The 24,842-nt window shown below is 43.4% G+C and overlaps 2 protein-coding genes across 2 annotated transcripts in view; both read right to left on the bottom strand.

The window, feature by feature from the left end:
• Nucleotides 1–18,707, bottom strand: part of LOC128708926 (lachesin-like) — a 74,415-nt gene extending 55,708 nt beyond the window's left edge. Inside the window, exon 1 of the mRNA XM_053803906.1 lies at nucleotides 18,632–18,707. Within this exon, the coding sequence (XP_053659881.1) occupies nucleotides 18,632–18,707 (76 nt within the window). The remainder of the gene's footprint in view (nucleotides 1–18,631) is intronic.
• A 2,938-nt stretch (nucleotides 18,708–21,645) lies between these two features.
• On the bottom strand, nucleotides 21,646–23,010 carry LOC128718921 (uncharacterized). The gene is made up of 4 exons (XM_053812538.1): nucleotides 22,959–23,010; nucleotides 22,736–22,885; nucleotides 22,402–22,674; nucleotides 21,646–22,331 (listed from the first exon to the last, which is right to left on the bottom strand). Exons 1-4 carry the CDS (start codon nucleotides 23,008–23,010, stop codon nucleotides 21,646–21,648), a joined length of 1,161 nt encoding a protein of 386 aa, XP_053668513.1.
• Nucleotides 23,011–24,842: the final 1,832 nt, after the last annotated feature.

Raw genomic sequence — 24,842 nt, 5'->3', positions numbered from 1 at the left:
TTCCCATGGAAAAAATAAGGCGCGGGTTGGTAAAATTGGCCAACATTTTTCTGTCTTGTTGCTTTACGAAACAAAATACACGAGTTACGCGAAATGAGCACTTCATCTACGCAGAAAAAAAGCGAACCGGTTGGCGGTTTGGGGAGGATATTTCTCCCCGGTCCTTGTTCAGGTGTGTGTTTTTCCTTTTTGCTTCGGAGGTAATTTTTTCGTCAATAATACGCCGGAGAAGAAAGCTAAATTAAAGCTCATATCTGGTGCCGGCATAAATTGACCGAGCGGAACATAATGATTGCACATGATCAGGGCCACGGGATATCTTCGCCCCGCATGTGGCGGCATTTTATCATCGATTATAAGTTAAACAGTTATTTAAATGAGATGGAAATAACAGCAGCGGCTTGTAATGTCCTTTTCGGCGAGTAAATAACATTCAGTTCATGAGGTCAGGATAGGAAGACAATCTCCATTTTTTTTACTATCACCGAGAGAAAGTAAAATATTTTCCCGTAATTTTGTTAACTTAAATGTTTTTTTTAGATTTTTCTATTAAACTCTAGTTTTTATTAACTTCAGGATTCAAATTCTGGTTTTCTTATTTTGCTTTTATGTTGCTACTTTTGCTTGGATAAGTTATTTGAAAAAGCTTTTTTTTGTATATTTTCTTATGTTTAAAGAATGTACACTCTGTCATTCAAGTAGTTTTTTGCCATCAAAATCATCCAGAAAAGTTTTACCAATGTCACTTAATCGTTTAGATCATAGATTCGACTAAAATTAATGCATCAATATCATCTAAAAATATCGCACCAAACAGAACAGAAACCCCAAATCTCCGCTAATAAAAATAGCACATTCCATCAACTAAACTCCCCCTCCCAAAAATCAAACGATTCCAAAAACCGAGCAATATCTAAAGCAATAAAGATTCTCCCTCGAATCCAAACAACTTCTACTAAACACGAGCTTATGGCCTGCGTGCTGTAGAGGAATTTCCCACCCACAAAGATTTGGAAAACATTAATCGGAGGCGACAGTCAGCCCGCGAGGATGGAAACCGTTGATAAATAATTTTCTCCCGAAATCAATAAATGAACCAATTTAAAGTTCTCATTAGAAACTTTTGCCCCATTTCACCCAGGGCCTTGGCAGAAGATGCAACCGAGCTGGGTTAGCAGAAAATACCTCCTCTCTAGCAAAAAAAAGGTGAAGATAAACGCGGTAAACCGCAAAACAAAATGTGTGCGCTAATCGATTTTGGCGAAAGTCAAAGGAGGAAAAGTTTAATGGAATATCGTCGGACGGTGCCGGGAGGAAGCTTTTCTGTTTTGCGATTTTCGCATCCCCAAAAAGCATTAGCGGAAAAATCTTGCACACAAATCAAACGAGAAACGTTTGATGAATTTTCGGGGCGTCAAGTTTTTCCCGAGCCACCGACCGTTCCGCTTTCCTTGTCTTGGGTTCATTTTTCATCTGAATTTTCCTACCGCCGCAGCCGCGTTTATTAGGCGAGGGATGCATAATGAGAAGATTTATTTTGACTGCTGCCAATTTAAGGACAGTGCGGACAGGTAAAGGGAAAAGAGTGTTGGTGGGAAAAAGGTTTTTCCTTTTCTCCCTTTCATCCCGACAGGGGAATTCTTTTCTCTGGCGAGTTTACCTATTAGGTAATCGAATAAAACCGAAGAAAATATTAGTCCATGCGAGCTCACACCGTTTTTCGCCGTTGAAAGATTGATGGTTGCGTTTTCGTCGGCATTTGTTCGCACGTCTTTCTTTCCCAGCCCGTCCCTGCTCGCACCATCCGTCTGCCCCACATGTGTACAAACAAACAGACATCTAGAACGTGATTTCCTTTCCCTTCCACGATCCCAGTTGCTTAGTATTCGGGTTGTATTCGGGGTTGGAAAATTATTCCCACGTCAGACGTAAACATTTCCCGGCCTGTTTCCTCATGGTTTATCGCCGTGTAAGCATGAAGTGGAAAACCCACGGCATCCGCGCTCCGTCTCAGTATTAATGGATGTGTCCGGGTGGATGTGGAAGTTTGCTGCTCCCTGTGAGGGAATTTCCCTCAACCTTTTCCCGCATCCCATCAATATTGGCCCATTGGAATAAATCACAGCAGGGTATGGAATGGTGAATGGAAGATTGCTGCTTAATGGAGTATGGGCGATGAAAACAAATCGAACATAACTGTTCGATTGCGTTCGATTGTTATGATTCTGATTATGAAGACACCTTCTTGTCGATGAGCAGGTTGCGTATTGTTACCTTTTTGAAGATCGTAATAATAGAATTTGAGGAGAAGTAAAGCTTGTACGTACCTGTAGAGAAAGAGAGAGAGAGAGTGAAAAAAAAATAAGAAAAATTATATCATTACAAATTAGGTAAGGATTGGAATCGAAATTTGAAAAATGCTTATTCTCGCTCAAACAAACATGTCGTGTAGGTTTTATGACCAAGGAATACAACTTAGGAGACATCCAGAAATGGTTCAGACTTCTTCCACTCAAACTCAAAAACCCTGTAAAATTGTCACTCAAAACAAGGGTTTTGTGAGATGCAATGAGTATTATTCAAAGTTCTCAACAGGATAAGTTCCAATTTTAACAAGACCCACAAAGCAGAAAATGGTCGACATCTGACTCTATGTATTGCAGTTCAATCTCAAAAGCATCTAGAAATGGCAACAGGACCGTTTTAATTGAAAATTCTGTAATATTTTTGCGGGAATATTAAATACGATGGAATGATAAACTTCAGCCAACATCAGTAAGAAATAATCGAAAAAACTCGGTAATCGGAAATTCGTTTCCAATTTTTGTAGCCAAAAAGGAGAAACTTTAGCAGACATATTTCACTTTTTCGACACTAATCAATGATCTAACTTAACGCAAACGTTTTACGAAAACGATATGCCACTCTCCATTTCTCTCGCATTTCCTTTGTGCCATTTCGAAGCGCAAAACCGGAAAGTAGCTCAGCGGGGAACGACATGGTATCGGGTTAAAAATCCGCTTTCATCACCTTCACTTTGGTGTTTCGCCCTAAGGAAGACACCCGGTTTTCTTTTCTCAACCATTGACCCAGTGCCCAGGTTTATCGAATTTCGTGTTCGTCGTGCCTCCGGTTGCCCTGGCGAGATGCCTCCCATCCTTAGATCTGATCAGATCTTTCACACTTTCTTCTAATTGCATTGACGGATCGTGAGAGGATCCAGTTATTTTCTTGCTAGTTTTGCGTATGAGACTACCTCGGCTGTGTGTGTGTGTGCATGGTAAAGATTGTCTAGTTTCTATCCTTTTGCCCATCTTCTATTGCATTTATGTCTATCTTCGATGGGTCGTACCACCGATCGGGAACTGCAACTGCTGCAGAAAGCACCTCGAGTGGTGCTCAAATTACACGACGATCGGATATACATCTTGGCGCGTTTCAGAAGCGAAAAAAATGGAGGATAAAAAAACAGCACCCAACCCAAGACCCGTGGCACGACCACTCTCAAACTGCAATCGTGACCCCGGTACGATGCACCGCAATGCAATTCGTTCCTGCCTGCCTCCTGTGTTGGGTAGATTTTAAACTCGGTAACAGTATCGCATTGCCAACCCTTTTGCCCGCTGGGAAAAATTGAGGGGAAGCTAACGCAAAGCCACAACCCGGCACGGCCAGACGGGCCAGCAAAAACCGCAATGCGATGGACGTTTGCCGCGAGCAAGAAGAAATTCATTTCCTTAGTTCGAAATGGGAAAACATTCGCAGGGAATGTTGTGTCTGTGAGCCATCTTAGATGAAAAAAGTTTCATAACGTCGGATGAAATAATACGTTTTGCTTCACTTTTTCTCTTCCAATGAAAGCAATCGTTTCCGTTTGGAGTTTTGTATTTTAATTGAAATAAGGAAAAAAATGTCCATTTTACACAGGAAGAATGATTATTTCTTCCAATTCTTACAGCAGCAATAGTCGTTGGATAAAATCAGCATCATACACGTTTCGACACTCGTGCAAATGTTGTAGCTGTTGTTACATTTCAGGATGAAGTTTTGTAAAACTGCTGTAAGCAAAACCTCAAAACCAATGCTAGAGAAACGTAACAAAAGCGTAATTGCATCGCCCTCGGTTATCCTACCACACCCGCTTTTTTTGTTCGATTTTCGATTGCCTGATAAATCATGTTCAGCGTGTAGCACTTGCAATAAAACTGCGATAACAGTGGCGAGAAAAAAACGTGGTACGAAGCAATTTTCACTGAACCAATCGCAAACCAATCTTTTCGTGGGAGGTTGCAACTTCAACTTCGCGGACTGGGTTCTGATTACCTGGGGAATTAAAGGGAACTCAGACAATAAGGACCGTGTACAAGGGTTGACGAGGAAGTTTATTAGTAAATTGAATTATTTGAGATTGTTTGACATCTGTAGAAGATCTTTAAACCTACGAGCTTGATTGAATGACATAATTAAAGACTTTAAACTGATCTCGTCTAATGTGTGAAGATACTAAATATCTTACTATTGCTACGTGCCCCACTTAACCTATTCAAACACTCGCATTCGAAAGCATTCAGTGGTTGCTAGTGTTTCCCGTGCAAATATGAAAGAAACACTTTTCCACTCCACTCAAAAACCAAGCGTGTCACGATCGTTCAAACATACATAATCAACCCCAATTACCTTGTGCTGCGCTTTTGTTCTCCTCGTTCTGCTGACAGCTTTGCACCACAATTGACACAATTGACTGACAAACGTATGCTGCCTGCTATGGTACAATACGTTCGTTCTCTTCGTCGTCCTTTTGCCGATGCGAGTTTATCAAAACGTTCGACCGATAAAAGCTTTTTCCTGTCGAATACTTCAACTAGCACAGAATTTTCCTTCCTTTCTTTTTTTTCGTTCCTCAATAAAAGCATCCCTCGAGTGGTGGGGGGTCGGTGTTGTATTTTCAATGTACAACAGCTCTTCAAACACCTTTAAAACAACTCAACTGCTGTTATTTTCCAAAGCATTTATTCCGGTTTTGCCGATTTTCTTGTGGCGTTCCACTGATTGACATCTCACCGTAACCGCGAGATTGGCATTAGCGGTGATTCCATGTCGTAGGCTGTCAGTTAAACAACTCAAATAATCAAACGGGCTGTCACTAAGTGTGGCGGCTACTTCGATTCCTCCAGCTGGAAGTTCACTTTCTCGCGCAAAAGTATTCTTTTATTTACGAAAAGTGGCCAACTTTGATGGGAAAAGAAGACCTAGTGCACACACTCATTTTAAAATCCTCCACTTCAACCGTTTTTCACGATTGTGTGCCAACAGAATGAATCCCTCCCTCGAATGATGTCACACACTATTTTCCAGGCTGCTGTTTTTTAAAGACATATCACCACATGGCAGCAAAACTAGCGATAACAACCGTTCCGATTAAGTCAGCATCGATTGGAGAGAGAGAGAAAGAAGGATGGTTTGAAGTTCTTCTTTAACTTGCGAGGATATCCCTACCAGTCTTTAGTATATACGCAACGAAGTGGTCGGAACCGTATAGCACGACGACACTTCATCCTGGTGGCGCCAATTTTATACAACTCCTCCCTGTTGCCCCTTTCTACGCCACGTTGTCTGGCATTTTACCCCATTGCTCCATCAGTAGTCGGCGTTAGTGTTAGTGGTTTCAGTGTATAATGTTTGCTGTCAAGTTCGTCCTGGCTCCGTTCGTTTTGTTTTTACTCCACACGCGGTTTACTTTTAGTGTTTTAGATCGGGGAAAGATGTTCCCGGTTGCTGTTTGTTGTTTCCATTCGGAATCGAATGCATTTTGAAACACTAGAAAATCATCCCCTATTTGCTTCGTGTTGCTGAGTGCTGCCCTAGCGCCGGTTCACTGGTATCCTTTTCCGCGTGCAAACTTGCGTCGTTATTTGACGTTCCCGGTAGGCGAATGTACCGATTGAAAGGGGTAGTATCCCTGTACTGTTGCTATTATCGTCACAAAACGAACAAAGAACCGGCACGATTATCCTTCGCCTTGTTCTCGGCTTAAACTTCCAGCATTGCCAGTTTTGCGGACGATGGTGTTTCGTTTTGACCAGTGCCAGTGCAAAAGCACATTTCGCTCCACATCGCTCGCTTCGGAAGCATTTTTATTCGAACAATAACATCCTACACTGGAATGGCACACCGTGCACCCGTTTTATGCTGCTCGAGGCACTTAAAAATTGGATCGGTTTTGGATCTGCTGGCACCGGCACACTATGCCGCACAAGAAAACACATTTCGGTGGTTCGAACATTTTCCGGACTAATTTTTCAACCCATTTTCTTTTTCATGAACACTGAGCACGGGCTGGATGGGGGAGAGCTGAAGGATAGAGGGTGATTTCCATTCCGTGAAAAAGGACGAGCGATGCATGGAGAGACAGAAAGATCACTAGAAACGAGGTTAATGCTTACTTCCGCCTTTAAGCCATTGGTACCGATGGAAGGTGGAACAATGGACGAAGGAAAATTGAACCAAAAACATACACACACACACACATACATGGTAGTAGCAGCCGGCGTACTCGTTTCCGGATGGTGTGAATTTGAATTGGTAATTTTCGTCCCTGTACAGGGCAGGAGGGGCGAAGGCGGATAAGCCACGGCGGAGGGTATCAAGTATTCTCGCTCCTATAATCCTTACTTGCTCCACAGTGTCTTGCGCCGTACCGCAACTATAGATATCGCTCACCATGGAAAGTACCATGCTAGCAGACAATCCTTTTAACCGCTTCTCACATTCCCTGTTTCGCTCTTTGTCTTTTGCGATACTGGGGAATACCCCGGGATCCGTTTGAAGTCTATTAGCCATGACGTTTCATTTCCCAACCAGGATCTCCCGGTCCCCGGTTTGCCCCCGGCCACATTTCGGTTTTGTATCAGTGGTTTCACGATTTCTTCTCGACCGCAGTTGCAAATGATGTCTGAACTATTCTAGTACTACGGTTCGTGGTCACTGCGCCCGATCGGTAGGGATCATTTTTGGGTGCTTTGTGGAAGTTTGTGTGCGGAGAAATTAACTGGCAGAGATAGTAGTACCTTGTCCTAACCGTTCGGGGAAAAAAGCCATCGGGTTGGAAAGATCGGTGCGCTACGATAAAGGTTCTGGGAGAGCTTATTTTTCTAGCCAGCAAAAACACATTTACCATTGCAAGTGTGTGGTATTGCTTGGGATTCATTTGAAAAGGATTATACGAATGAATAGGGAGAAAAACATCGTTATGGTAAGGATCTGTTGTGTGTTTTTTTTTGCTTGGTTTTTGGGTTATCACATAATTTAAAAACAACATCAACCGGACAGTAGCGATTAATGTGGAATTTATTCACCAACATTGGGCATGATAAGTGGGAATAGTCTGAACCGCATGAATATGAATTTCAGTACTTGCTAAATCATTTACCACGGGACTGAACGATATTTTTGAACATATTTGTTTTGAAAAGCCGTAGACCTTCCCTTTATGAATAATAATCTGAGCTTATGGCTATAAAGATATCTTTATCCTCGGGTGAGGTTTAGAAAATCGAGTTACCTATCATCTCAGCTTTTATTTTTTAAGAATTGTATAGTGAAGACTCTCAACATTACATACTGAAATAAGAGTTCATGAAACACCGACCATACACTATTGGCACGTGTTGGTCACTGCTCACCAACCTGCGTGTGACTTCAATCTGTTTGAACATTATACTTCCCCCCCCCCCCCCTCCCCCTTTTTCCTTTCATCCCACATTTTTGTGACCCAAAATCGAACATTATTTTCCCGATTTGAAAAATGCAGGCTAATGTTACAAACCACCGGGAGTTGTGCACGGGGCGGGCGATACAAAAAAAACACACACACACAAAACAACACCCGTACAACCGTACAGCAAGTGAAAACTTCAAAAAGCGTGTGCTCCCTTTAGCACGAACTGTCAATATTTTTGTATGTACGCGCGATTTCTTTTAATGTTTGCCGGAGCGCCCCGAACAGTTCGGATATTGTCCACACCGCATGATGTGTGTGACCACATGATGTGCGCGTCTTGCATGAGCTCCCGGTGCAACCCGAACACTGCGGTGTATCGGCCCAGTTTTCTAATGCGATCGGTTGCGATGTTGACTCTTTCCGGGTGAAACAACAACGCAGGCAACAGGCGAACTTTCCGACGATGAAATCGAAGCACTGCATAGTGTGTCTTGAATATTTATAGTTCACGGGGACGTTTGGGTAGATGTAAAGTCGCAGTCCAGGCGTGATCACGGTTTGGTATGAAGTGAGAAAAAAATCCCATCTTGTTGTTCGGTTTTGGGGCGAAGAATTTCAAACTCCACACAGGCGTCTGATCATCATGCCACGCGTCTTTAGTGATTGGAAATTGATCCGCAACTGCAGGAAACGCTTCAAGTTCTCTTCCCTTTTTAATGCTAGAGGGCCTCTAGGAGCATCACATCTAGTAGACGTTGAATGGAACACGAGAAGTGAATCTATAGATATGCCGTGTTCTGCTTCACTGACCTACTGATGATGGGTGGTTCAAGAAGTTATGCTCACCATGGAACTATTGCAAATGTTTAAAAGTTTATATAATATCTGTTTTTTTTTTTTAAAGGAATTCTTTAATAATGACATTAAAGAATCTTTCTTTTCTATATTATTTTTTTACAATATTTTCCGTATTTTCTATTGCTTTTAATCAGCATCAGATTTGAGTTCCTTATTCTGAAATAAATATCTGGGTGGCATTCAAATTCTTCAAACATTTCCGAAGGAACCCCAATAGTTGACAATTACAGTAGAACCTTACAATTTCTTCGGGAACATATGACATTTGTGATAGTACCTTAGAATCTGACAGTTGCAGTACAACCTTCAAATTTCTTCAAGAAACAATAGTACGCAATCAAGGAATTTTCTCATTAACTTAAAATGTATGATAATGTAAAATATTATATTTATATAAAGTTGAACCTTTTGATAAACATTAATTTCATGATGTTGAATCTTCAGTAAACACACATAAACACGGTTCAAAAGCTAATGCCACTGCTCCGTAAACAACAAAAGATATTCGATTTCAAATCATTAGTTTCTGTTCGTTAGTATCCGGCATTGTCAACGACAGTATTGCCTAGAAATAATCAATAACCATCACGTTCATCGAGTTTAATTGGATTCAAATTTTTCCCCCGACCGTGCACATAGCGGCCCCCCCAGCTAAATCTCGCCGCTTTCGACCCGCCCGGAATGTGTCTTCTGTTATTCCAATTTTCAGATTGAGAATGTTCTAACGCTGTGATGATTGCCACCACCACCACCACTTGACATAGATTGATTGTAAGGTAGTAAGAACCGTATCAGAGCATAGTTGTTTATCTACCAAGCTTCACAATGTAGCCGTGTGTGTGTGTGTGTTTGTGTGTATGACACGTGCGAAAGCGAGCTAGGAACTGACCCATCAAAAGCTACGGGAAAATAGAAAGAGGTCGATATTTGATCATGTTATTGAACCACGGGCAGATAACAGTGCTGGTGGTAGTGCATCGATGCCACGATTGAAGTGCTACCATTTTGAACCTAGCATGAAATTAGTGAACCGATCTAACGCAACGATGAAGACGGACAAAAAACACTCTCCACGACGATGAGTGAATTGCAATGCAATCGGTGCGATGCATCGCCGAAATGTTTCCATATGGTGTACGATCCGCTGATGAGTAGCGTCACGCTGACGATGACGATGATGTAGTGCTGCATGCTGAAGCAATGTTTTGAAAGCGTGGATTTTATGATGCCTGTGAATGGGGCAAAACAAAGACTCTTAACTATCATTGCGTACTTCATGAAGTAAGCTCATTTGTTATTACTTTTTGTTTGGAGAGCCATGTTTTGGCCTGTGCACTTTCCAGCATAAGTGTGAGGAACAACCGAAGCACCAACAATCGTGTGTTGTCGGTAGTGGTATTTATGATTGGTGAAGGGAATACTTTCGGAAAGTAATTCCAGAAATATGTTGCCCATAATGCACGTACATAAACTGGGCAGAAAGCTCAGTACATTGATTATTCACTTGCGGATACAATGCATAAAATCAATACACCACGGACGGGTATGCCGTATCAGTTGAGGTCAGTTCTAACCACAGTATCGTGTATTTTTCTGCCATTCTGTTACAACCACCTGACGGTAGTAAATTAATGTACTTCTCGTCGAACACAGGCGGAACAACACTTCGCAACAGTAGTGCTAGGAAATGCACTCGACCTATCACGAACAGTTCATATTCTATCATTGTATAAATCCGCATTCAACCAATTTATCGATAACTTCATTTTGCACTTCTTCCGAGAATGGAAGTCGAGAAACAAAGCCGACGGTTGTGAACAAAAATCATTCCTCTCAGGAATCTCCCAGGAAAAAGGGCTTCATTTTGATTAATTTTCCCAATGCACTTTGAAAAAATCTCCTCCTATTGACACACATGATCAAACGGCAAGCAGACAAAGCGCATTCATGTTCGATGCCATCGTACACGTGTGTCGAACCGAAATTGGTAGCTTACAGTAATCGAAATTCATACGCACATATGCAAACGCTGCGTGAAAAAGTTTAATAAACGTTAAACACTCGGTAAATAAGGAGCAGCGCTTGAAAAATGTTATGAAATTTGATAAGCAACACACCCACGCAGCCCACCGATGCAACGCAACGCACAGCAAGCTGCACTAATATGCTAATGCACTGCAAACATGATATCGAGCAAACCAATTCCGATTGATGGATCAATTGGTTCAAAGTTTTGACACACCATTAGCGTTGTTAGGCTCAATTATGTTGCTCCCTGGCATAATGAACGAGGCTGTCTTGTGGAGGAACGTAGATGAGATTAGTAATTTCTGGGCAACTTTTGCATGAATTGTCATATTATTTAGCAGACATTACAGAGTCTTGGGGACAACTCACTCACTTTAAGTTTTACTATTTATATCAGCGCATCGTATAGCGTAACTCCACCATTATCCATTACATCTGCCGGAAAAGCTAAGGAAATACATTACATTGATAAATGTAATACCAAGAATAGACACCATCTGTCACTTTGCTCCCAAAACTTCAATCAATAGCTGGCCGGTTGTTACTTTCGCTAACTTTATTCCCAGAACTCCACATCAATATCCACCATCCGCACGGTACACCAAGAAAATAACTTTCCTTTTGGCCTGTAAGTGCAAAGCACTGTATGCCTGTAACCTTCTTAACTTTCTTCGCCCTTAGTACAAACATCCGAATGTAACACATCCATTCTTGGTCGATCAACCAATACCCGCGAACCGTAACGATTGATTTAGTTGGTGTCCGCCTGTTATTGTTCTCCCCGAACCCAACGCGAGGGTGACAATAATGCACGCACACAACCGTCGACTAACGCAGTGTGCGGCTCGTCCGCATCCCGAAGAATTCCACGGGTGCGTGCCTATGGGGTTGTACATTAATTTATTTAATGTATTTCACCAATAAAACAGGAATTAACTTTCAATTACTTTTATACGGGAGTGCTGAACAATGAACGGGGTTCACTGCGGAGTGCAAGTTAGAAAGAACGGTGCAAAGGGTGTTGAAAGCAGTGGCCCATCTCTTCCCATGCAACCCGGTATACTTCCATTGGAAGTGAACCATTACAGCAGGCTCTGGCGTATCTATCAGCCACGGTGGTATGTTGCGAGCAGGAACTATCGGGTGATAGTGAAAACAAACTGGGCTGTGTAAATTAAAGTTTTATCGGAGTTGTTAGATAGAACGATAAAAAAGAGACCAAGAGAGAGAAAGACAGAGAGCTATTACTATTATCAGTTAAGCAAAACTAGTGTCAAAATGGAGGCAAACAGTGCCACATATTGCCAGCAGACCCTGTCCTCGAGGTTTACTGTACGTTGGCGATAGTTGTATGCACAGATCTTGCCATGTGATAATGCCTTCTTTGCCCGTTCGAGAGCTCTGCAAATATCATTTCGGCTCTTGTTGCAAGCAGCTGAAGTACCGTTCTGTAGTCTAATTGCTTGGCAACATTGTACACCGGCGTTTAGTAATCCAGGTGGTCTCGAGTGCGAAGGGTGCACACGAATACTTGACCGAAATAACACTAATCTCCACTTCAAATGCTCTGGGTCAAAGCACCATCGACAGACTGTCATCTGCGGCGCACCGGGAACACTAGCATGGGGTTCGATGATTTTGGTTTCATTTGTTTTAATCATGAATTTCTAGCGAGAGCTTGACTATCTCTCCCCTTTCACAACGCCCAAGGCACTCAACATCTCGTTCGACAGGCGATCGTGGTCTGCCGTGCGCTCGGCGATCGCCCCGTTCAATTAGTGGTGCGATCACTAATCGTCAGCTTGATCGTTTCGGAACGGTTACCCGCGCTTGCCAGAGTGGCCAGACGCGTGTGTAACCTTTAATTGAGATAACTGTGGCAATGTTTCATAACTCTTCAGTTTAAAAATATCCACCCCCAAAACGCTAGCGGCAACCATGGACGACAAAACGAGCGTTCCCCGAAAATAGCGTCCCGCGTTTTGTGGTTGTTTCCCCGGTTCGGGAATCTTCGGGACAAAAACCACCGGCAAGAACAAACCGTACCGATTGTGTGGTGCCGCACACCAAAAACGCTCTCACTCGCATGCTCCACATTGCCCGCGTAAAGCCATAATTAATCCGCGTATCTGTGTCGCTGCACGGTGTACAATTTGTTCCGATATGCTTTAGGAAATATGAACGCGTCCCCCGCCCGCCTAGAGGGATGCTTAACGCGTATCGTGTGGGGCAATGTTTACGATAAGCACATTTGGGCGAAGGTTCAGCTTGGGCGTTCTATCTCATTCACGGTTGATTCCTCTCAAAAGTCCCCGAAAGTCCCATTTTCTTTCTTTTCTTTCCCGATTCCGTCTACAGCACACCGCTCGAACTATCGTATCGGGGTGTTTGTGTGTGTTTTTAATTTCATTTTCTTTTTTGGGGGGTAGCATTGGAGGCCTTCAAAACCCCCGACCGGTAGGTAGCAACCTCGTAAAATCCCATTACATAACGTAACCCCGGTAGTCATCCGGAAAACATCCGGCATGCTGACCCAACTTCAGCGCGGGAGCATCATGAATGAAGCTTGTTTCGGATCCTCGCTAAATAGTAATGTAGCCTTACGGGTAGCCTTCCGCCCGATACGTGATAGCAGCGAAAAGGCAGACTAATTGGGATTTAATTAAAAAGCGCTACACTACGCTTCATTTAGACAGGTATCATGCCCGGGGTGGGTTAACAGTTGGGGGTGCAAATCCAGCTTAAGCTGAAGGACTTTAGCATGGATTCGCGGTATGATCCCGCTGTTTCTTTATCGCTTTAGTGGAGAAGTTATTTGGGGTATCAATAACGCCTAATTTCCATAACGACCTGTTACAATGTTTATAAAAATACACACAAATTTTACAATTGTATAATTTTAAGTTTGATTTTTGTTATCTAAAAATTACTCTCCTTTGCATAAAAATCGAATAAGCATTAGACGAACCGGTGGCATCAGTAATTATTTTGAACTTTTTTTCTTGCTTCCTTTATGAACATTAAATGAATACGTTTTGACCATATTCGATTGGAATCCAAGTGGCTTCCGCAATTTATGATCAATGCCCACTGAGCTACGTCCCATGATATGTTTAATGTCCGGATCAACAGGAAGAGAACCACAGCAACAGCCAAAGAAACCCAAACGAATGGAATGCTCTCCGTTTCTTCGTCCGTTCGTCATTCAATCTTTCCGTCTTCGATCGCACATGATCGCACATATGGTTTATGCTGCGGACGGCAACATTCCACCCGATTCTGAAGTGCCAACTTCATTAGAAAGAAATTAGATACGATGAGGTATGTTGGTGTTGCTGTTTTTTTTGCGCTTGTGACCATTTGTTCCACCTCTCGGCAATGGGCGAGAACCATTCGGTCAAGGGGGGCTAAAAAAAACAGAGCCCCAAGAAGTGGTGCGCGGTGGGGAGAGGTGATCAGTAAACCAACACCACATTCTGGGCAATTCGTCGTGCGCTGTTTTCTCCACCCCTTCGCCATTTCCTCAAGGGTTTTTGCAAATTAATGTGCGCTTTTCAGGGTGGGGATGTCTTTCGTTTTCATGATTTATTTACAAAACCTCATTGAGGTTAGGTTGGAGCTAAGCATGAAGTTTTTAACCACACACACACACACACACACACACACACACACACACACAAACACCAGCACATGCCATGGAAACGTTCACATCACAGTCAGCAAAGTTCCAGCAATCCATCCTCTCAAGGCCTCGATCAGAAACCGGGAACACATATTTCATCGCTGGATCGTTTCCGTTCGAGAAGTTGTGTTTTTTTTTTTGTGTGCGTTGGTTTATGAGAGAGAAGATTAAAAAAGTTTTTTTTGTGCAACTCATTCTTATCCCTCAGTTTGGGATGTTGGGATGTGCGCAACGTAATACTTGAAATTCCTAATCCAATTGGACATGAGGCTTTCATTCTTTATTGAAAAGTTAAAATTCTATCCCAAACATAAATTTACATCAAAAAGCATTTTTTGTTTGTTTCTCCTGTGCGTTCCTAATGAGGTTATGTAAATTTACAAGATTGATCTCGTTACATCAACGTGCAACCGTGCAAGTAGCCATCCCGGTCGGGTTGTCTATTTTTCTCCAATAATGAACGTTCTCCGCTCACCGTCGTTGCCGTCGACCGCGAAAGTAGATAAAAGCTGTGAACCAATTTTATGACCATGAAACTTCTTTTCTAGCTTGCTCGTCGCGTTTATGGTTCTTTCGGGTTTGGCAAAAAAAGAAAAACGAACCAAGTGCCTTCACTTTCAATTTGGCGAAAGGTAAAAATCTAACCTTTTTCCATAACGATTCCCCTGGCGATAGCGAGGCTTTGGTTCGGAAAGGGAAAATTGGTCTTTTTTTTTGCGTGTGCTGGTGGGAAGCTTCACCTCACAACTCTGTACCACTTTAATTCCCATGCCAGGGTAGCCATACATAAGGTCCTAAACTGGGGTACCACCGAGTATTGCTCGGTGTGCAAACAAATAAACAACAACGAACGAAATGGCTCCAAAAGCCATCCGGCCCAGAGACTTGTGTGGAGCGTGGCTTTGGCGTTTGTACCGAGGTCGGTTTTAGCCACCGTTGCTACTTTTGCTTCAGCGCCGTACCTGAGTTCATGTAGATCCATTATAAAGTTTGATAACGATTCTGGATGGCTTTCGAAGGGGATGAAACAGGAAGGCGAACTTACGATCTCTTAGGTAAAAAGTCGTAAAGAAGGTGCCCTCTGTTCCCCCCCGGGAGACCGAGAGCAGCAGCCAAAACCGTATTGGGTAATGTTTCTCTTTAATAATTACAGCAGGCATGGTAAGGTGAGCTCGAAACGGAACGTATTCCTATCCGGCGAGTTTCGTAAGCTGATAAATGGAATAAAAACCTGCAACGAATGTCTTCATCATTTACGAGATATGATACGCCGTTACGGAGCTGTGGAGCATCATCCGTGCAGCTCCATGGCAGTAGATAAGGAACCTAAACAAGGAAGGAAACACCTCCTCCGCAACGTGTTGCTACAGTGTTGGGTTTTTGTTGTTTGATATGTGATCTATCTCGAGATAATTATCTGGCTTTGTTTGCCGTTTGCTGCTTCGGCAACTCATCCCGGTCTGCAGGTGAACGTGGTAAATGTAGCAAGCTGGATCTGCTAGTGAATCGCTGCATCTTGTTATTCTCACCCCCTAAGGACCAAACCGTACACATGTACGCACCGGCACACACACAATGGGGTACCATAAATGTTCTTCCAACTTCCAGCCCAAGGTACCATAACGAGCGAAAAGATTTCTCCTGCACTTCACTGCTCCTGAAGGTATGCTCTTCGTATAGAATAATTGGAGTTGTTGAGCAATTGGTTCAACCAAACCGTTCCGTGCGGTGTTACATTCGAAAGATACTCCCAGTGTACGGTCTGGGGCTGAGTTAAGTAAACCGACGAGACCCGCACAGAACAGAACAAATAGACAGACGCGAGTTTCGAAGCACCAAACGAGCACCACTTACGGGCGGAAAGCAAGCATGGTGTATTAAATCTCGACGGTTACATCCCCAGAACACAGACACGAGGGCGAAACGTCATTTTGACTTTATAGTCGTGTCCGTATACAAATACCGCTTCCATTCCACTTGGTGCGAAGATAAATAAGAAGCAATGTACACTTTTTACACACGCCACAGCGGAGTTCTCAAAATAATGTTTCATTAATGTCCATGCTCTGGCGTGGAGCTTTCGTTTGCTGATTTAAGCTTCCGGAAGGATTATCGCTGTAACGCGTCAAAACGGAATAACTTTTAGCACATTCTCTTCGTACTGTTTTGCTTTCCCAGCATTACTTATGCAAATCTGCATGTAATGCAAATGTTTCATGCAATTACTTTTTCAAACTCACCGAGCAATATCGATGCTTCCGTTTCCGGGGATCCCAAGCCGCCCTAGGGGGGATTACAATTATCTAACGAAAAGTAGCAACCCCCGGAAAAGCAGGAAGAACATTTTCGCAAGGTTGTTTGTGTTCCATCCTAACCACCACCTGGTCGGGGTTTGGCTAGTTCACATTCGAAAAAGCGGGGCATGCAAATGCCCCCAAGCGAAGGTTGCATTGCTTTTGCTTCATCGCGGTCAAATGGAAATATTTGTTTAGGTACAACCGGGCAAGGAAAGAATCTTACGCGCCCTGGTTTTGGGGTGCTTCCTGACCACCGTGCCATATCGTTTGAAATTGCAGCTTTGGCAATGAAATTCCCATACAGGGGAGAGCATTCTTGGATGTGGGGGAGGGTTTTTAAGCCGGTTTAATTGGTTTTCAGAAGAATTACTATGGGAGATACAAAAATGTTATGCGACCTGTATCAAATTTAGATTATCTGGTCAAATACGCTTGTTTTTTACTGTTTCAACGTTTGTTACCCAACCTTTTCTTTACCAAATTGAACAAGATTAAACAAAAAAACATTAATTCACCCTCTTTTAAATTCGGGAAAATCTTTGTTCACGTCAGTACAGGGTTTTTTAAATGACAGAACAACGCAAGCGCCTATCACTACAGGCGCAGGACATGACACTTCAACGGACTTAGAAGACACCAACCCCAGTAGGCGTAGTTCAATTCAAGCACATGAAATCACAATGGCAGAGCAACTTACTACAACACCAGTGCGATAGTAGAGGTGAAGTACGTTCCCAAGGAGTATAAACGTATCCTACAATGTATTTTCACAGCCAGGCGATGATTGTTAATAACATTTACTGTATTTTTTTCATGAATTAAACCGTATTTATTTTTATAAATGCAGTAAATATATCTTCGGTTCAAAACAAACGTCGTTTGGTTGTCAAATATCTTCCCAGAGCGTGTTTATACTGGTCGGATCGTACTTGGCTGATGCTGTCGTATGAGTTTTGTGGTAAACAGCGCTGCGATTGTGATATCATGTGCTTGCATTGAAGTATGCCTGCTGGGGTTGTGGTGTCTTCTAAGGCCGTTGAAATGCAGGGCTTTTGTGATAGGCGCTTGCGTTGTTCTGTCATCTAAAAAACCCTGTAATGAGTAGTTATCCTTTTAATGAGTAGTTATTATTCTAAGTAGATTTCTAATCGATGTAGAACAGTATTTATTTAATAAAATATCAAGATTTTTAGAATTTTTAGTTGCAATCATTAAAAGAATTAATGCATCACGTTTTCCTTCTGTTAGATATTTTTTACTGGATAGCTTTCACTGAAGTATTTTTACAGGACAAAAACAAGAGAAATGCCACCAAGAAATCCACCTGAACGTACAACGAAAACGTTCTATTTGCTCTGTCCCGAACTGAGACGTAATGTTTCTGTCTGTTAACGTAAACATTACGGAAAGACAATCCGTTCCCGTGCGTGTTTCCTGCGCAAGGGAAGGCCCCATTCACACTCCCCAACTCCCACACATCTACAACCGGTTGGAGCGTACACAACCGTAAGGCTCCATATTAGACTGTCGGTACGACACTCGTCTGCCTGATGCCTGGTGCGATCGTAAATCATGTGACATAAACTAATTAGCGCCTCGTCATGTCTTTTTATCTCCCGGCGTGGGGATGAAGGTGAGATTATGTTTTTAATAAAATTCACCGGAAAACCGCTCGTGTGAACAAGCACTCCACCAGCGCATTGTTCCAAGGAGTCAGCACAGTTGGTGGGTGATTTTTTGTTCGAAAGTTAGACAAGCATAAATTCATATTTGAATACTTTTTTTTACTGAGCGCCGTACAAGGAATGGCCAGAACCTTTGGCGTACCAGCTGATTACGAAGGTTTATCTAAAGTCAGTGGTATTTACGCTCCGCTCGGGATGGTGTCACTTAATTAAGTTCTTTTCGTACCTGGAAAATCTCCCGCAACGGAAGAATTTCTTCTGAGAATGTTTTGCCTGGCTTTGCCGTTCGCCATCTTCTACGCCCGGGCGAATATCGGCGAATTGTTTCCTATGCTTAAACAAAGTTGCTTCCAAAACTTACTTTCAACCATTGTTCCGACCAGCACGACGGCCAACGCCAGTGCAAGTTGCACCGCACCCCAGCTGCGAAGATGCATCGTGCCGCTTTTCAGTACGTTCGGTTCGTCGCTTGTCGCAGGGAGACCGTCAGACCGTCGACAAAAAATTCTTCACACAGTTGTTTCGCACTAGCCGGAAGTTTTGGTGATACAGCAGGTGAAAACACTTCTTATCACACTGGGCGATGTTTGGGAAAGATTTTTTCGCTTATGGCAACTCTTTTTTTAGCTCCTTCTTTTCGCTCACTCTTCTCTGGATCAATTTTTAACTTTTAGCACTTGTTTGCCAAACTTTAAACACTCACTTACCCACACACACATATACACACACTCACAAACACTTGCGATCCTTGAATAGAGTGAAACTTTTGTTATTTTATTTTGAGCTTCGGATCATTATGATTTGCTGTGATAGAACAAAAAAAAGGTTAATAAATAACTTCTCTTCGATAACGGTTGCTTTTTCTTATGAATCAAACGATCTTTTTATGGGAAAAAATAAAATGGAAATTTAAGCTAGCACAAGTCAACCCTAAAGAAGAACTCCATCATTATGCAGTGCAACACTACAGGAAGAAAACTTTTCAAGGTGTCTTGTGTTTAAAAACAGACGCAAAAAAAACGATTTACAATGTATTTTTTTTATAGACTAAAGAGAGCAAAAAGAAATACACACACAAGCACACAAATGATACTTGAAAAGTACACTTGAATACATTTTCTATTCATGAGAACACTAGCTGCCATTTTGCTTGAAACTGAAATGTGCGCACATTTTGCTGCTGCACCGCTGCATAAGTTTGCCCTTTTCGTGATACTAAACAGCAAACCTTCTAGCCTTCTTTTCACCGTCTACCATCCGCTCCCATGTAGCTCTTCTTCCCCCCCCCCCCCCCCTCGGTATGGGTGGTCAGCATAAGAATTCTAATTTTAAAACTCATCATAATTTAGTCACCGGTCATCACATTCGCAGCACACACGCTTTACACCACCACCAGCACACATGTTTCGGGCGTAGTGAAACGTGAACGAACATTTCAAATGTTGAAAGAATGCGTTATGCAAAGTGTGCGTGTGTGGGTTCGGGTAACACCGCGGAACGCAACCACTTTACGCCGTGTAAAAGCACCACGTGAAAACGCCATCACACCGCTCGGTTCACCTTTGCACTTCCGTTGCAAAACTGGGATTAAAATAGCCCGCGACCAGCTGCAAGATCTTCGATGATGGCGATGATGTTGATGATCGCAACTGTTGCGACTCACTGCAGCAAGAGGGAAAACACTGCACCACACAACAGCAAGACAGATGTGGCGGATTCTGTTGAAATTCTTTTCGTATCTGTACGAAACTAATGCTTATTTCACTTAATGACACTCCGTTTTTGCTTGAAACATATTTCTTATCACTCGATCACTCGATCTGTTCAATCGTCTGTGCCAAGCTAAGTTGTTTAGGCAAATACATTCAAACTCCTCCTGTTGCACTACTCTTTTCACTACCAAATTGCACACGAAACACGAGAGAGAAAAAACCCCCTAACCAAACCTACTTGTAAAACACGCACAAAATTCTAAATCCGGCACCGGTCACGCACTGCAAAGCTCGTGTACACTTCCCGCGATTCAAAACACGAATGAATGCCGCTTTTGCCGCGCGTGGCGATTGAAGCGACGTTTGCATGATTCATTCGTTTACAGCTGCTCGCAGCATGAGTGGCCCAAAAAACATCGCACGGGGTTCTCTCGCGTGCACAGTGGAATGAACCCTGTTCGGCACGATGGGATTACCGTGGTCATAAAAAGCGTGCTATCGAATTTTTTTGGGTAATACAATAAATACACTTTGTTCAAAAAAATCCACCATTCAAACTATTCCAGGATGAAGAGAGTGAAAGAGTAAATCCCTGCGGTACGCCATACTCAATTTATGCAATTACACACAACGTGTTGTTTTTGGTTAAATGACAGTTCAAAGATAATCAAAGGAATTTTTCAAACGGCAGTTCTCAAAACTTGAAGAAAAAATATGATACACTTGAGAATTCCTCTTAGTTCCACACAATTTAATGGCAATATTTTTTCTAACCCCTTTTATATGTCTATATTTCAACTCTTCAATATGAAGTATAAACAATACTTCAAAGCAAATTAAATATAAGCTAAAGCGTTCGATCCCAAACGTTAACGTATAGCGGGGAGCTGCCTTATTTCGACACTTCAGCTTACTAATACAGTTTTTTTTTAAAGGTGCATTAAACGAAATTTTAGCATCAGATGTGATGAATAAATAAATAGTGCCAGGGCAATAGGTTATAACATTCGAGTACATTTAATATCTGTAATTCATTAATTAAGGTTGACCACACAGGACCAAGGTAAGAGTTGACCACAAGATGTAACATATTACTCCATTGTGCCGAAGTTAATTCTACGCCAAACTTTGATGTTAGCCATGCCATTTTGTTCTACGCCATGAAATGTTATCATGTTTTTAATATATTTATTCAATAATACATTCATCGGGTTTAAGCTCAAGGGAGTGATATTATTTTCTGATAAATTTATTATATTTTTCAATTCTCAAAAATGTTCTTTTATTTTAACATCAGACACTGTAAATGAATCTCACGAAACAGCTTTTTTAAAGCCCCAATGAAGTAAAAGTTATTTTCAAACGAACGTAGGACGAAAAAGCATAACGAAAATCATCGTGATGGGTTTGTGTCTTTGCTACAGTACCCACCAACAGAGGGCGCTGCACTCCAACAGGAGATATTTTAAATGAACGGTTCAAATGTACCTTTCATCAATTCATCCGTATTCGCTTTTTGTCTCCTTCCCACCTGCTTCATGTTATCTTTTCGTACGTACGTTCCATATCAATCTTGTTAAGCTTGTTTCCAAATTGTGTAGATTAACAACACCGCCAGAATTAATTGCTGTTATCTTTAATCGTGCACCGTGTCAACGAGTTTTTAATAACGCAGCACATTTGCCGCGTCCGCTTCGGCCGGAATGCTGGGGATGGCGCGACGCAGATCGGCCACCGTACAACAGTAGGTGTAACCGCGCGCAAAGTTGCCGTAGTTCACATTGCTCCATCCATACTGGCCACACACATCCTGGCACAGCATCTCACCCGCAGGCATGCTCGTCCGGAAGGGGTCGTTGTTGTTCACCAGCGCGATGGCTGCGTTCGTGAGCGGCGACTTGATGATCTTCCAGTACCACTTCGGTGTCTGGATACCTCCGGCCTCCAGCGTGATCGGCACTTGCTGGCCGTTGACGTGCGGAAGCGTCAGAATGTCATGGGCCCCGTTGAAGATCAGCACGTCCTCATTCAGACGGCCGGCGATGTTACGGGCCGCGTTCTCGACCACCAGCCAGTTGCCACCGTTCGTTGCCTGCCACTGTGGGGCGACGTTCACGTAGAAGTAGGTCGCCCACTGCCAGGGACGGAAGATACCGTCCGCATCCGGGGAGAGATGTCCACGCGAAAGGTACGAGCTGGTGGTAATGAACCGATCCGCTTGGGCTTGGGATCCAAGCAGTTGGGCGAAACGGATTGCCTGTTGGGCGGTGGTGTAAGAAGTAGCGGGCGCAACATGCGACGCAGTTCCGGCAGTCTTGAACGAGGGCCGGTATGACTCGCTGATGCTATCTGTGGGGATGGTGCGGAAACATGCCGCGGTTAGTGCGATGCACCTGTGGAAAAATCCTGTCCAACTTACGGCTAATAGCAGCCCCGGGGATCACATGGCGGGTGTAAATGACGGAGGCCGTTTGCATGTTGTAGCAGGACTGAATGTACGTCACAAATCCCACGCTCGGTACATCGAACCCAAGATTCAGCAGAGTTCCGCCCTGGCCGCAGCTCTGGCCCGTGTTCTGATGCGTTCCCGTCGACCGGGCGGCACAAGACACATCGGCAAGGTTCACATTGGATCCGCCGAGGTTGAACGTAGTGCCGGACACGCACTGAATGTTGGCGGTGACCGTTCCAGCTGTAGATACGCACCAACAATGAGAGCAATTGTCAACGCCGGCACAACACAGCACACTTACTATTCTCGATCGAGTTGCCCGGGCAGGCAATCAGGGTCGTTTCTCCGGCATTCCACTGCAGTGACGGTCCGTTCGGAGCCCACATTTGGTTGTTGCGCAGGAACAGCGGTTCCCGGGCGTTCAGCTGCGTCCGGATGTTGACAGAGCACTCTGGAACGGTATCCCAGCGGTGGGAGGATTGCTCTTAACCATGCGTGCGACACACCGTTTCCCCAATACTCACGTCCATGGGCTAAGGCCACCACGGCAGCCAGAATCGTTAGGTACGCAAACATCTTCAGCTCCGTCCGGTAGCAAAGTATTCAGCAGCGTCGCTGGCTTCGAAAAGTATACTGACCACCAAACTCCCAACGCGATCGCCTTAATAACCTGCGCCGAAATCGATCATTATCATGGCGCGAAAAGCGGGAAGCTCATTATCAGGAATCCCCCGCCAAAGAATGGGGGCCGCTCGCTATCGAACGCACTGGCGTTGCCGTTATCGCGCTGTAATTGAACTGATAAGTCAATGTCGATTGCATTTTAATGTATTTATTTATTTTTTTTTGCAGTTCATAACCACCTGCCCCTATCTGGTCCAGTCGGTGGAGTTCATTTACTAATAGCTGCTACTACAAGCCACGACTTTGTGTTACCGTCAAGTACTAGACGTTGATCGACGATAGGTTTTATGAATGAAAACGAACAAATTATTCAGGTAGTTTACGACACAATTTTCCATTGCTTTTTAAATGCTCTAAATACGAACATTTGACCGTAAAATTAGACGTCGTTTGTGTCTGGTCACTTAATCACTACCGAATGTTATTTTACGGTGCGATAAACAATCCCAAATCGGCTTGGTGGGGGTCTAGATAACAGCATGTTACAGGACGTCGATAACGTGCTGTAAAGAGTGTTCATGGACGAATAAGATGGCAATAGTCACACCGTGCTGCTGTGAAAAAAACACGAGATCATGGGTCCGTCAGCTGAAAGGAAACTGTGCTGTGCCGTGTAGGTAGCATGTGATTTGGATTATCGCGCCACAATGACAGTCGTTAGGGTAAGTGGAAGCTTGCACGTGAGCGAGTAATTTAGGCGAGTAACGCTCATTGAAACCACAGCTTTGTTCGAACGGTTTTTCTGCCAGTAGCTCGATTGTTCAAACGGGATTATTATCGTCCAAAAGATCAAAAGTCCCTGTTGCAAGCACAGCCCAAAGCCACCGACATTGTGAGTTCTATTGAAACATGCAATCTTTCCTACACGTCACAGTCGATTTTCCCACGCTGTATCGCTTCCGTTACCATGGAAATACTTCGCACCAGTAACGCTCTTATCCACCACAAAACAACCCATCGTTGTGTTACCAATTAAAACAAACCCAGGATAATAACCGGCGTACGAATGTTTTAGCCCGAAAGGAATCCTATTAGTGCGCTCCATTAAACAGGCGTTACACCGAACGGATTGAAATCGGCATCTACCCTACACGTGACCGGCTAGTGGGTGAAACAGCACGTTTGACAAGGTGTTCCTAATCTTGTCTAGGTGGTAGCGTCGAAGATGGAATAATTATAATGCCTGCACACGTCACGTGCCCAGCAGGCGAGCTCGGAACAACCATGCGAAGAGATACATTTTCCACCGGTGTCAATCATCCGACAATGATTTGTTTGTGTACCATTGCATTCTTAGCCACACTGCCGAAAGGATAATACGCGAACGGCGGTGCGCTACTAATGAGAGGGTATCATGTCGCTGATTTTGTTGGTTTCTTGCTAGCGAACCATCCGATGTGCGGATGTTTGATGCCACGTTTGTTGCCTGTTGTTGCGTAATAGTGAAAGCCACTGTATCTTATCGGAGCGGAGGGGGAGGATCCGTGTGTTTTCCGTCACTATGGGAACGCACTCGGTTGCTCGTCGGTTTGATGGTTGGGAACATTCTGGCAGGACAATGGAAATTGAAACTGTTGCTTGGCGACTGCTACGCGCAGATATGGTAATGGCCACTGTATAGGTTATCCTTAGGCTAGTGTAACGAGGTTAAAATGCATTGAAATGTATTCTGCATGTTAAAACAATTCTCACAATTCATGCAAATGTCATTCAATTGCGATATT

The sequence above is a fragment of the Anopheles marshallii genome, chromosome 2 (assembly GCF_943734725.1).
Source record: "Anopheles marshallii chromosome 2, idAnoMarsDA_429_01, whole genome shotgun sequence".
NCBI lineage: Eukaryota > Metazoa > Arthropoda > Insecta > Diptera > Culicidae > Anopheles > Anopheles marshallii.
Note: the sequence above shows the minus strand (reverse complement) of the source record. Positions and strands in the feature narration are given on the sequence as shown.

Excerpts from the sequence above, each read along its gene's own strand:
- LOC128718921 (XM_053812538.1), bottom strand. The coding sequence starts at position 23,010 with ATGTTTGCGTACCTAACGATTCTGGCTGCCGTGGTGGCCTTAGCCCAT. Across the intron at positions 22,675-22,735 it reads GGGCAACTCGATCGAGAATA|CTGGAACGGTCACCGCCAAC; the intron begins GTAAGTGTGCTG and ends GCGTATCTACAG. Across the intron at positions 22,332-22,401 it reads CCCCGGGGCTGCTATTAGCC|ATAGCATCAGCGAGTCATAC; the intron begins GTAAGTTGGACA and ends CCATCCCCACAG.